At 44.3% G+C, this 13,971-nt stretch overlaps 1 protein-coding gene across 1 annotated transcript in view; it reads left to right on the forward strand.

Moving 5' to 3' along the window:
- The window catches only part of PITRM1 (pitrilysin metallopeptidase 1), a 1,418,909-nt gene that overhangs the window by 492,139 nt on the left and 912,799 nt on the right, over positions 1–13,971 (forward strand). The window contains exon 12 of the mRNA XM_044064598.1: positions 11,548–11,644. Within this exon, the coding sequence (XP_043920533.1) occupies positions 11,548–11,644 (97 nt within the window). The remainder of the gene's footprint in view (positions 1–11,547; positions 11,645–13,971) is intronic.

Consider the following 13,971-nt stretch of genomic DNA (forward strand, 5'->3'; position numbering starts at 1 on the left):
GAGCCACCTACCGCCTATTCTCTGGGAACTGCTTCACCAAGTATCCATACCAGGAAAGGAGGGCACTTGGAGGCCCATCTTTGACCTTTCAGAACTAAGTAAATGTCTCAATATCCCAAAATTCAAAATGCTTCCTTTACAAAAATTACTTCCCGTGATCTTCCAGTATGCCTTTATGGGTCACTCTATCCCTAAAGGATACTTGCCTCTAAATCCCCATAGCAGATGGTCACCTAAAATACACCCAAGATTTGTAGCAGCAGACTCTCACTTCTAATTCTATGCTTTACCATTTGGGCTGTCCATTGCTTCCAGGATCTTCACAAAGTGCTTAGATGTTCTTCGTGTTTCACTGTTGCAGTCATCACATTTGGGTTATCTGCCTGCAGGTAGCCCTCTGTCGGCCTGAATACCAGATTCTTCGGATTTCTGCGTTGGATGCTGTCACTTCTTCCATGACGTCAGGACGTCAGGGGTATAAAACATGCAGCTGATGCCATTACATCAGTCTTTCTTGCCGTGCGGTGCCTGAAGCAGAAGCAGTTCGCAAGTGCCGGTCAGCCGACTCCTGAAATTTTCATTTTCGAGTTTCAGACCCGAAGTCTTCAAAAAAGGTAAGTACCCCGTTGGGTATCCTTTTTTCTTGCTCTAACCAATGTCAAAAAAATTAACAATTATCTTGCCTGTGGAAAGCAAATACCTCATAGAGATTTTCATTCTTACTGCGTCACCTGTTTAGGCCCAGACCACGACGTCCCTCACTGTCAGTTTTGTGCCTTGTTCAACACCCGAACTGTTCATCATTGGGCTATTTTTGTAGCTAAATTCTTTCGTTCTTGATCTCCGTACTCCGAAATGGCTTTGTTAAGCCACCCGACTACCGATCTTCTGAAAAAACTTAAGGATAAAGACAGAGACAAACCACATAGGTCCAAAACTGCTGACGACGCTTCCGTTAAGCTAGTCGCCAGTCCGGTGATACACAGTGAGGTGCTTTCGCAGCTCCTGATACCCGCTACTGCAGATTCGCAGGCATCTACTGAGACCTATTCAGAGTCCGGTATGCCGCAAGATGCCTCTTCGACTATGGAACCTGAGGATGTCTCTACTTTGGATGGGTCCGGAGCCGCTGTGCAGGCACCGGCTTCTGAGGGTGTATTCAGACCTACAAACTTTCCACTAGGGCAACATCTACTTCTACAGCATTCCTCAGGGGAGTCCCTACCAGGGACATGCTGGAGGCTGCTACCTGGAGTTCTGTACACACATTAACCAAGCATTGCCACCTGCCTATATTTTCCAAATCCAGGGTGAGTTTTGCAACTGCAGTCTTGCAGGGCATACTAGCCAGCCCAAACTCATCTTGACTACCACCACCCTTTCTACAGCTTTGGGAATCAACCCGTGTGTGATGACTGCAACAGTGAAACACGAAGCACATAGTACAGTTGTGTACACTTACCATAAATGTAGATGATCGAGTGTATTCACTGTTGCAGCCCTTGTTTCCCTCCCTCCAGCCCCCTTCTGTTTCTCTCTCCTCTCTGTGTATATTACTCACCCCTTGCAGGGGTATTGGTATTGTTATTTACTTTTTACTGGTGGTGATTTTTCCACCATAGCTTAGCTCCCTATTGGGGGGCTCCTAACATTTGGGGCAAGAAAATCTCATGCAATGGCGTCTGCTGCCTGTTTTTATACCCCTGACGACCTGACGTCAGACCTGGAGCGACAGCAACCGACGCCGAAATACTAAGTATCTGGTATTTGGGCTGACTGAGGGCTACCTGCAGGCAGATAACCCAAATGTGATGACTGCAACAGTGAATACACTCGAACATCTACATTTATGGTAAGTGTATACAACTGTACTTTCGTGGAGTTTTGCTTTTGCTGAAAATGGGTCAATGAAAAAGTATTCAGTGCATTTACTTTTCGCTGATATAATAGACCCATTTGCCCTCATACTAATCTTTCTTTTATGCCCAGGGTAGTAAATGAGTTGTCCTTGAATCAGTCAGTACAACTCCCTTCCTTTTTGCCTTCTTCTCTTCTTCTCAGTTTACTAGTGAAAAGGTGTTGCATATCTTGTATTTGCACAGACAGTTCAAGTACTATTTAGATAAAAGTAAGGCTATTTGTAAGATTGACCAGTTTTTTTTTCCTTTCACCCAGGACATTGGGTTTGGCTGTTTGTTCGCAAACCATTTCCTCCTGGATATCTAAGGCTATACTTTGCATGGCAAATATTTGTCTACTTCTGTTAGAGCTCATTCCACTGGGGCTGTTGCCTCTTTGGGGACTTCTTCCAAGGGGTTGGACACCAATTCCATCCTTGAAGCTGCTACTTGGTTTTGGCATACATTTACTAAGCATTATAGGTTAGATATGGTTTCTAGGGCCAAAGCAGGTTTTGCTAGAACCATTTTGCATGGGTTTGTTGAGGGCGCTTTTCAGTCTTCCACCTCCCATTCTATTTCCTGCACTTTTTTTACTCTCCCTATAGTAAATAATACTGCAACAATGATGTAGAAGGACATAGTACAGTTGCATAAAATCTTACCATAACAGCAGATGCCCTTCTCTTCACTGTTGCATTACTTTCTTCCTCCCTACAACTTCCTCTTGTTTGTTCTGGTTTTCTTTTTGGATTTCCTAGTGGCTGAGGGTCTCCCCTTTTTCTTCTACATTTTCTCCTTCTGGATGTGCATGGACTCCTTTGTCCCTGTGGAGACTGTTGTGTACTGGGACAATTCGTTCTAGGTAATTGCATCCATACATCATTTTTATGCCCTATGTCCTGTGCGGGGAGCATATATGTGATGTACAAGCATGCAAGATTATAAGGCTTTGGTATGCCGGCTGAATGCCAGGCTACCCTGGGCAGGAGATCATCACTCTGAAGAATACTGCAACAGTGAAGAGAAGGACATCTGCTGTTATGGTAAGATTTACACAACTGTACTTTTTACATATTTTGATGACCTGCTTATCTTTGCAGAGTCTCTTTTAAAGTATCAAGAATGTCTCTTTTGTGTGAGAGATGTCTCTTACACAAGCTGGAGTTACAAGAGAATATTCAAAAGTCTTTTTTGACTCCTTCACACAGGATTGTGTTCCTGGGGTGTCAGCTAGACACCTCAGTTCAAACAGCTATTCCTCCACAGGAGAATTAGACCTACATCTAGATCTGTAAGGTTTTCTGCTTGGACTTCAGCCTCTGTGAGGGAATACCTCAGAATTTTAGGTCTCATGGCATCTGTAATTCCTATGGTACCCCTGGCAAGAAGCCACATGAGAAAGATACAATGGTATCTTTGGTCCCAGTAGCAATATCCTTTGGCCTTTCAAATCCCAGTGCTGGGGTTTGTCAGAAGAGAAGTCGCTTGGTGGCGACAGCAAAAATCTTTCAATCCAGGTCTTTCCCTCTTCTTTCTTGTGCCAAAGCAGTCAGTCACCACAGATGCCTCTGAATTTGTTTGGGGAGCAATTTCAGGCATTGTAAAAGTGCAAGACATGTGGGACACACAGGACAGATGCAGACACATAAATATGAGAGAGATGCTTGCCCTGGTCAAGGCACTTAACTCTCTGAGTCACTTGTGGTCCACGGAACCTGCTCAAGTTCTTACAGACACTACCATAGTGGTGTGGTACTTCAACAAGCAAGGGGGAACAGGTCATACCCCTTTGTAGGCTAGCCATATTACCATGCAATGTAGCTTCACAGCACAGTCCTGCTCTACAGACATCCTGCATTCCAACAGAGTAAAATTGTGTGGAAGACGAGCTCAGCAGGACAAGGGCAGACGCTCACAAATAGAAACTAGATTGGGGGACTTACAAAATTTGATCCATCTGTGGCGAGACCCTCCAGTAGACATATATGCATCCTCTCTGAACAGTCAGCGGGCAAGATTCTGCTCCAGGAATCCATGCAAGAAGTCCTGGAAGACAGATACCTTTTATTTTCCTTGGACAGGAATGTTCCTGTATGCTTTTCCACCCTTTCCATTAATATTCAGGGTACTTCTGAAGAATGAATAGGAATCCCCCAAGTCCTTTGTAGTGACTATCTTCTGGCTCAGGCAACACTGGTTCTCTCTTCTTTTGGAAATGACCAGGGGCAATTACCACAAGCTTCTTCAGAATGGATATGTTCGGGCAAGATCAAGTGCGTTTGATACACCCCAACTGTAATCAGCTTCAGTTGATTGCCCCAATGATAGTCTTAATTTCCATTAAGCACCTGTTTATTGAAAATGTGCAGCAGGTACTAATGGAGGCTAGAAAGCCTACTGCTAGAAAAGATGTATTTTCACATGGGAAAGGTTTTCTAGTTGGTGCCAGCAACATAACCAGCATCTATTCAGGGCTAATTGTTCTCTGATTTTACAAAATGTGTGTAAATTGCTGTCCTATGGCCTTTTCCTCCCCTATCAAAGTTAATTTGTTGGCTGGTTCAACAGGTCTGCCCGTGGATTCTCCTCTTTCAATATATTTTCATGTCACAATATTTTTGAAAGGTGTTTTGCATAAGAGGCATCCAAGAAAACCATTGACCTCTTCTTGGGATCTTAATTTTATGTTGGAGAAGTCAGTAATTGCTCCATTTAAACTAGCTGTCCTGACAGAATTGAACTTACATAGCATAAAAGCAGTTTTAATGATTGCTCTGACCTTTGCAAGAAGGGTGTCTGAGTTGCAAACTCATATGGTGAGTCAACCCTATCTCATTTTCCACAGAGGCAGGGTTTCTTTGAGAACTAATCCTTCTTTTATGCCTAAACTAACATCCAAGTTTACATTAAGCCAAATTATATATTTCCGTTTCTTTTCTTGAACCTACATATGAGGAAGAAAGGATACTCCATTCTTTGGATGTCCACAGACAACTCTGGTACTATCTTGACAGAGATAAATCTTTCAGATCTTCAAAAAAATTAATTTCTTGTGAAGTCAAGAGGAAGGGACAACCTGTGTCAAAGCAGACTGTTTCCATATGGTTGTCTCATGTCCTTTTGTTATACTCATCATAACAAAACTATTCCAGGCAGGGTCAACACCCAGTCCAACAGGGTCTTGGCTTCATCTATGGCTTTTTAGAAAGGGTTGGATTTTTGATGTATTTTCGAATCAGAAGCTTGATCCTCTGTTCTCCAGTGGGGCTCTTGGACTCTTCTTCGACCTCCCAAATGTACTAAGCTAGAATAATCTAGCCATATAGCTAAGGCTAATGCAGCTTTGATCATTATGATAAACAGTACAACTGCGTAGGTAAACTTAGCGTAACTGCCATTGCTTGAATGATTGCTGCTACAGTAGCTACCTCTTCCACCCCCTTGTTTTCTAAAGTTTTGTTTATGCCAGGGTGTAGACATTTATTTTTTGTTCTTCCTAGCATTGTCTTTTCAGAGCTCAGCCTCCCTTTGTCTGTTGGCATTAAAGTTGTGAAGGGCTTGGTCCCCAAACCTATCTATTTAGTCAGCTTAGCGTGAGCTGACTGATGGTTTCTGCATGTGGAAGGTACCCTGAAGCTTTGGAAGCTGGCCATCTGTTATATCCTTTGCAGGATATAACCCATATAGTTAAGGCTACTGCAGCAGTGATCATTTGAACATCTACTGTTATAGTAAGTTTACTTACACAATTGTGCTACGTTGGAAATTAATTACTGAACTTGATTCTTTAAATTACTGTCCATTAATCTCCAGTTAACTTCAGATTTGATTGCATTTCTGAGACTGTATTAAAAGTAAAGGAAGTATATAGGTTGGTCTTGCAAATTCCAGTTTAGTCTTTCATGATGGTAGAGTGTACAAAAGCACTGTACTAATGGTGTTAGGCAGTGTACAGAAACACAGTACCGATGGTGTAAGACAGAGTGTACAAAAACAACAGTACCCATGGTGTAAGGCAGAGTATACAAAAGCACATTTCTGCAGACTCACAGAATTAAGTTTTTGTTCTTCTTTTTTTTTTTTTTTTTTTTTTTTTTTTGTGGGAGATCTGCACCCCCCCCCCCCCATTTATGTATAAATAATTTTGAAATTGCTCCATGTTGGGGAAAGAGACAGTATTTCCACAATGTCACTGGCTTGTGCAATTTGCCACAATCACTCGAGAATCTCAAAACTGGTCTCAGTGAAATTGTATGATTTCCAGTAAGCAGACAGCACTTTATAAAATTTGTAAAGTGGGAGTGTTAAATTTCCTTGTTATTGCAAACTCTTTGGTTGTAACCAGTTTCTACCAGATATGAAATGTTGAGCTACCCATCTGCAAAAGAAGTTCTCTGTATCCAGTGGTATACATAGGTTCATAGGTTCATACTAGGCTATCTGCCCTAGGGCATTTGTAAGTCTAGCCAGAATGTGTTTGGCTTTTGCCACCCATTTTAAATTTATTTTGCTATGCCCTTTTTCGAGGTTAGTATACTGTGCCTCTGTCTAACAGTGACACAGAAGTGATACCCGGGGTAAACCTACGATCTCCCATCCACTCATCAAGATTCCTCTTGAAGAGAGTCAATGAGTGACTCTGCCTAACCTGGACTGGGATTTTATTCCAGAGTGAAGGGAGCCTCTGGGTTATGAATCTGTCCCTCCAACATATCCTATTTATTTCAGTGCTGAGGTTCAAGTCTCTCGAGCTCGTAGCTCAATGGGATTTGGATTTTCTGAGGTGCAGCATGTCCATTAATTCCGGGTTGGACATGGCTTTATACGTCAGGCACAGATCGCCTCTGAACAGGCGGTATGCCACTGAGTACAGCTGGAGTTTCTTTAACCGGGCAGCATATGGCATCTGTTTGAGCCCTTTGATCCTCTTGGTGAGGTACTTTTGGGGTCTTTCCAGTTGCTGCAGGTGTCTGGTAAGGTACATCCCAAAAGGGGCATTGTACTCAATTATGGGCCTGATGAGGGATGAGTAAAGAGGCACGATGAACCTCCCCTGATCTAGATGTGAATCCCTTCATGATTAGGTGGGCTATATAAAATGTTTTTCTAACCACTTTGGCCACGTGGTTGTCAAATGAGAGATTGCTATCAACTTGGGTCCCCAGGTCCCTAATTACTTCTTCTGTACTTAATGGATTACCACCTATGTGGTAATTTGTGGGCACTTTGTTTTTGCCAAAGGGGATGACTATACACTTTTTGGCATTTAGCTTGAGGGCATGGCTCTGGCACCAGTTGTCTGTTTCTATGAGGCCCTTTTGGAGGATGCTTGTGTTGGCTGGAGAGTCGATTATGGCACCCAGTTTGCAGTCATCTGTGAACTTGGTCAGCCACAGTCCTTCCGTGTTGGCCTGTACCTCCGCGAAATATATACCAAACAAGAGAGGTCCCAGGACTGAGCCTTGTGGGACACCACTTGTAACTGGTTTGGAGTCTGACATGGCTCCAGCAATTCTAACCATGTGGGTTCTGTCCTTGAGCCAGTTTGCAATCCATCTAGTGACATAGGGGTTTATATTTAAGCTGGTGAGCTTATCTATAATGCCTGAGTGGGGTATTGTATCGAAGGCTTTTGCGAGGTCCAGGTAGGCTGTGTGGGCCACCTTCCCCTCGTCAATGGCCTTGGTGACTGTTTCAAAGAAATCAACCAGGTTTAAGAGGCAGGATCTGCCCTTAACATAGACGAACTGGGTAGGATCCAGTGTCTGTAGGTCCCCAGTATCTTTATTTATGAGGTCCATGATGATCCTTTCCATAGCTTTGCAGACCAAGCTAGTCAGGCTTATGGGCGATAGTTTCCAGGATCCGTTGAGGCACCACCTTTATGGAGAGGGACCACTGTTGCTGTACGCCACTCTTTGGGCACATATCCTGTAGTAAGGCTGAGATTGAACAGTAGTTTTATGTTTGGGTTTAGCTCTTCTTGGAGTTCATGTAGGATGCAGCCCGGGACACCGTCTGGTCCCATTGATGCTGTGTTTTTTGCTTTGGAGAGGGCAGCTCTTACCTGAGCATCTGAGATGTCAGGGGGGCAGCACTCTGCTGGGATAGATATTTGCCCTTTTGGTGGGGGGGGGGGGAGTTTGCGCTGAACCTGTCAGCTAGGATGTTGGCAATGTCTGTGGGTTCAGTGTATTTTTGTCATTTTGGACTAATTCTGAGCATATCTGGGAATTACCACCCCGGTTCCTAGCATAACTAAAGAAAGCCTTGTGATTATCCTTAGTGTCCTGTGCAATTTTTCTCTCGAAGCTGGCCTTAGACAATTTTATGAGTGCCCGTAGTTGTTTGCTAATACTGATCAGTGATGGCTTCCCTTTTTGGGATTTTGCTCTCTCATTTAGTAGCTTCCTCCTTCTATTGTATAGTTTGTTTATGGCTGGGGTCCACCAGACAGGACGTCTGCCTTTGGAGGATTGGGTCTTGGTTTTATTTGGGATCGCATGATCCATGCATTCCTGAAGGTGTTCATAGAATGCGTTTATAAAGGATTCTGCGGTCTGGGCCGTATTTTCCACAGGCCCGGGGGCTTTGAAGGATTCCACCTCAGTTTTGAGGCATGTGAAATTTGCTTTAGAGAAGTTTTTCACTGTGGTTTTCTGGGCAGGGGGTGGGGTCGGGATGTGAATATCCAGTGAGATTAGTTTATGGTCTGATCTTACCAGTGAGGGATACACTTCTGGTCTGGAGCATAGAGTCCCCATGTTGGTGATGATCAGGTCCAGTATGTTTTCCCCTCTTGTGGGAGTGGTAACAAGTTGTTCCATAACATTTGAGTTTATAAATTCTAGGAACCTTTGGGCTAGGGTGTTGGAGCTAGAGTAACGCTCCCAGTCTATGTTTGGGTAGTTGAAGTCGCCCAGTATAATGGTGTTTGGAGAGACCTTCATATTTTCCAATGTTCTCAGAAAGGCCGAGTGGGGTTCCTGGGTTTGGGAGGGTGGTCTGTAGCAGGCTATAAACTGGAAGGCAGTTTTACCCACTGTTAGTTGCACATGGATAGTCTCTGATGCTTCGGGCTTTGCCACCAACCTGGAGGTGTGGGTATCTTTGATGAATATCGATACTCCCCCTCCTTTTGTGGTTCTGTCCATGTTTTGGGGCCGAAAAGCATGGTATGAGGTATAACCTGGTAGTGCTGGGGTGCTCTCGGGAGCCCTGAACCAGGTTTATGTTACTCCACAGATATCGATGTTCTCCATGCTAAGGAGAGTTTTGAGTGCGTGCATCTTGAGGTTTAGACTTCTGGCATTGAGTAGCATTACTCTTAGTTTCTTATCCCTTGTGATACCTATGGAGGTGGGTTTGTCTTTTGAGCCTTGCCTAAAAAAGGCACTATGGGGGTAGCAAGAGCCTTTGCCAATATCCGAAAACCCAGGGGTGACAAGTGCAAGCCGTCCCTAGCGAAGCATCGTGGCTTGTCGAGCATATCATCCCAAGCTGACAGGCATTGGATCCCCTTTGAATGACATCAGTACTTAAGCCAATTGTTGAAATTGATCATCTTGTCTTCATATTGTGGCATCATTCTTGGTGAGGGTAAGATGCTACTCAAGGTCAGGGTCATAACGGCCTGGGCTGCATGCTCAGAGAGCTCCTTTATGTCTCTTTTCATGTAGTCCAGGGAGGTACGTCTCAGGTCATTCACACCAGCATGGACAATGACGGAGTCATATTTGTACTTGCCTTGGAGTGACCTGAGTGCTTGTGTTATGTGGCGGATCCTAGCGCCCGACAGGCTGCTCACCGTGACCCTCTCCTTGTTCAGCCTGGTGAGTGAAAAGGAATCCCTAAAGGCCTTTCACCAACATGATCTTGCTGCTTTTAAGGTGGTGACAAGTTTGCAGACAAAGACAACCATGGAATTTTTTTCATCTACGGAATATGGCTACTTGGCAGAAAAAAAACTGCATTAGACACCAGCAAAATTAATGAAAAATCTCTCTTTCCACTTAGAGAATGCTGTTATGCATCAAAATGTGGAATAAATCTTCTTACAGTAGCATGTTTAGTTATTAGGTTTCCTGATCTGACAAATTACTAGCACATGAACATTTCCAGGACAACTATAAACAGTGTTCATAACCAACAGAGATGTCTAAACTGTACTCCATTAAAGCCGATTTCATGATGTATATGAGAATTTAGTACATACGGAGCACTCAAACTGTAGTTTTCTTGACACCTGTTTAAATCTGAGCCACTGACATAATCCTGTAAATCGCACTGGCATTGAGTAACCTGCATTCTAGTGAGGTGGTCTGCATGGCACAAGGAAATGGATTTCTTTGCAGAATGTTGTGTAAGAGGACTGCATGCCACCAAGAAAATGGACTGTGTGACTTTATATTGGTATTTGGCAGGTGGTAAGAGGACTTTCCAAGGCAGAGTTCATGCCTTCTGTATCACCTGTAATGATGTCAGTGTGAAACTACTGTTGAGAAGTTCAGTCTGTTTAGGTGATATCACTAAATCAGGAAGAGATGCTGTAGAGGAAATTAAGTGGAACCTTTGGAGTTAGTATACTTTTTGTTTGGAGTTAGTATACCTTTTGTTGACAGCTTGCAAAGCATTAATATCTGGCCCAAAGCTAACCTGTGAAAGTTGTGTAGAGGCAAGGGATTTAGCCATGACTACAGCCCAGGTAACCTGAGTGCAGACTAGCAGCTCTGACACTTGGTATCGCAGGCAGGGGAGGATGGGCATACCCGTTCTGGAGGGGGTGGTGATTCTTGTACACCTTGTGCTAAAGCTGCTTTAGAGCAGAGGTTAATGATGCAGAGGGAGGGCCAGGTTAGGAGGATGGGAGCATGGCTGCCCATGCTGGTGATGACAGGTAGCCCCTGTTGGGACATGTGAGGGAGCACATATTCTTGGATTGTAGGGTGTAGACAGCCCTTGTGATGGTGGGAGTGCCCACATCACCATTCGGGACACGGTTTAAGTTAACAGTCTGGCATTTAGTACAGGTTAAGGTGCTAGACTGTTAAGGGACTACTTTCTGTAGCCAGGGGTACAGGGTTTGATTCCTCCTGCCTATATTTGCTTGCTGTGTAACTGAGCAAGTTCTGTAACCAGACAGTTATCCTGAGTCATTCCTGAAAAGGGACACTACTGTTCAGTTGGCTTACCCAGATAAATGTATAAAATAAAAATGAAATAAGTTCATCAATGAAAAATGCTCTCAGGAGCAGAAAGCACCCTCTTGGCTTTCTGGATGATAGCCTCTTAGTGACCCGATGGTTGGCAGGCACTGGGCGAAACAATACAATGCTTTAAAAAAGTCTTGCTAACAATTAGCATAAGCATTTAGATCTCGTAACATACTAAAGAATGAAACATTATTATACAATTGCATGGTACAGGTAATCTCACTTAAAATGTATTGTATTTGCCTTACATCTGTATGGAAGAGCAGTATCACTTTGAAAGACATGTTAGCAAATGCAGAAAATGCATTTTATTCTGTGTTGATTGTATGTAATAGTCTCCAAAAGTTATTATGTGTATTTTAAGTTAAGGTTTTCTAAAAGTAGCGATGTCTGATGATAGAAAGTTACAGGTCAGAATTTTAATTTCTGTTTAGAAATGGGTTTGAAGAAGAGAGAATTGAAGCTATTCTTCACAAGATTGAGATCCAAATGAAACATCAAACCACAAACTTTGGTCTCTCTTTAGCTTCGGTAAGTAGTTTTTTATTTAATCAAGTTTTATTAATTTTGTAATACAAACCTGAGAACAGGCAGAAGAGGGAATAGAAATCTCTGAGTAGGAATCAAAATTGGCATCAGATAAGCTTATAATTTCACTTATTAGTTTTAAGCTAGAAAAAAGGGATGTCCTTCAAGAATGCAACTGCAGTCATAACATATGGGTTGTCCTGCCTCAGGCAGCCCTCGGTCGGCCGAATTCCAAAGTCTGGGTCCGGCGTCGGCTGGTGTCGCCTCCTCTCCGACGTCACAATGGCTGGAGTATAAAGGCATCGGCCGGCGCCATCTTCTCCAGTCTTTCTTGCCGTGCGGTGCCCAAAGCAGAAGCAGTTCGCAAGTGCCGGTCGGTCAGCTCCTGTGTTTTCAGTACCGAAGTCATCTAAAAGCTAAGTACCCCGTTGGGGAACATTTTTTCTTGCCTCAGCCGATGTCAGAACAAATTGAGAAAGTTAATAATTGTTTGTCTTGTGGTAAACAAATATCTCATAAGGACTTCCATTCTTACTGTCTTCCTTGCCTGGGCCCAGACCACGACGTCTCGGCCTGTGCTTGCTTTAATAAGCGCACTCTCAGGCGCCGGGCAGAATTTGCTGAAGACTTTTTCGGCGAATCCTTTGCGTATATCATGCCGTCTGATCAACCGACAGCTCAATCTTCCAAAAAATGGAAGGACCGGGACCGGCATCCTCGGCCCGTGTCCTCTACCGATACTACTCCTAGACCCTCCGCTAGTGCTTCGGTCCCTGCGGAAGCGGTAATTCAACCGCTCCAGGCCGACGACACAGCATTAACTCGTCCTTCGGTCCCGGAGACCTCTCCGGTGCCAGTCGTTGATTTTCCTCCGGAAACCGAAGTTCTTGATTTACCCGATACCATTCCGGTGGACAAGGTCACTCCTGCACGTGGGGCTGCTAGGCCTCCTGTATCTATGTCCATCAAGGCCTTTGCATGTGCTAAGGCCGCCAGCCAGGCCAAGGCCCATCCTAAACCTGCTGTCCAGGCCCCCTCCTCTGATAAACCGATAATGTCTCTTGCTGCAGACCTTATTTCCCTTATCAGGGGGTCTCAGCCTCACCCAGACAGAGGTTCTCAGCCTCCTGCAGAGAAAAGGCCTAGAACTGAGCAGACTGAAAACCTCTCTTCAGATGAGGCCTCTGGGGATTCTGAGCATTCAGATATTCAAGAAGAATCCTTCCAGGCCTATGAGGACTCTGATGCTGAGGAATCAATTCCCTCTGCCTCTCCTCCAGAGGATTTCTTGTTTGGTGAAGTCCTGCACTCAATGAGGGAACATTTCCAATGGCAGGGTCAGGAATTCTCTGATTCCAGAAAAAGGCTACGTACCTTTCTAAAGCTTCCCCAGCACAGACCTTTAGCTATTCCGCCTGTGTTGGATGTTTTGGATGATGTTTTCTCCGACTCCAGTGCTAACCCTGATTCTCTCCCCCCTGCTCCTGTCAAGCCAGACAGATATTACAGAGTCCCTGACACTCACAAACATCTCTTTAAGGCCCACTCAGTGGATTTAGAAACTATTTCACAGGGTCCCAAGGGAGTGGCTACCTCCACTGCTAAGAATCCTTTGCCAGCGGATAGGGAAGCTAGGTCTATGGAGAGATGGGGTAAAAAAGTTTATACCTCTACCACCCTGGCCATGAGGTCACTTAACTGCCTTTTTCATATGTTTCAGTACCAGGATTTTTTTACTGGATGATTTATAGAAAAAGCTAGCCTCTCCTGAGCCTTTTGATAGAAAGGCATTGCAGGATCTAGTACATAACACTCAGCAGGTTAGCAATCATTTTCTTCAGTGTGGTTATGATGCATTGGAAGCTTCATGTAGGGCAGCTATGACTGGGGCTGTGATACGTAGATATGCTTGGTTAAAAGATCAGTCTTTGCCTGACCATGTTAAAGCAAAGTTACTTGATGCACCTCTGGAAAAACAGAAGCTTTTTGGTGCTAATGCACAAGATGTGTTGAAGTCCATTGAGGAAAAAGCTAAATCAGTACAGACAGTCAATGATTTCCTCCAGGTTCAGCCACCCAGATTCAGTAGAAACTGGCCATCAAAGAATTGGTCCTTCCCAGACTCGGACAAGTTTCAAAGGGGAAAGAACAGGCGTGGCCGAGGCCGAGGGCAATACCGAGGCTCCTACAGGGGCCGCCATTGGCAACCTACAAATCAAAGAAGTGCTGCAGCCAGTCCAGCTGCACCACCAGGACAACCACAATGACTTGACTTTCATACCGCCTACAAGGGCTCAGAGAGAAGCACCCTTGGGTGGAAAATTATCCTT

Source organism: Protopterus annectens, chromosome 3.part0 (assembly GCF_019279795.1).
Source record: "Protopterus annectens isolate FY-2018-M chromosome 3.part0, PAN1.0, whole genome shotgun sequence".
Lineage (NCBI taxonomy): Eukaryota > Metazoa > Chordata > Ceratodontiformes > Protopteridae > Protopterus > Protopterus annectens.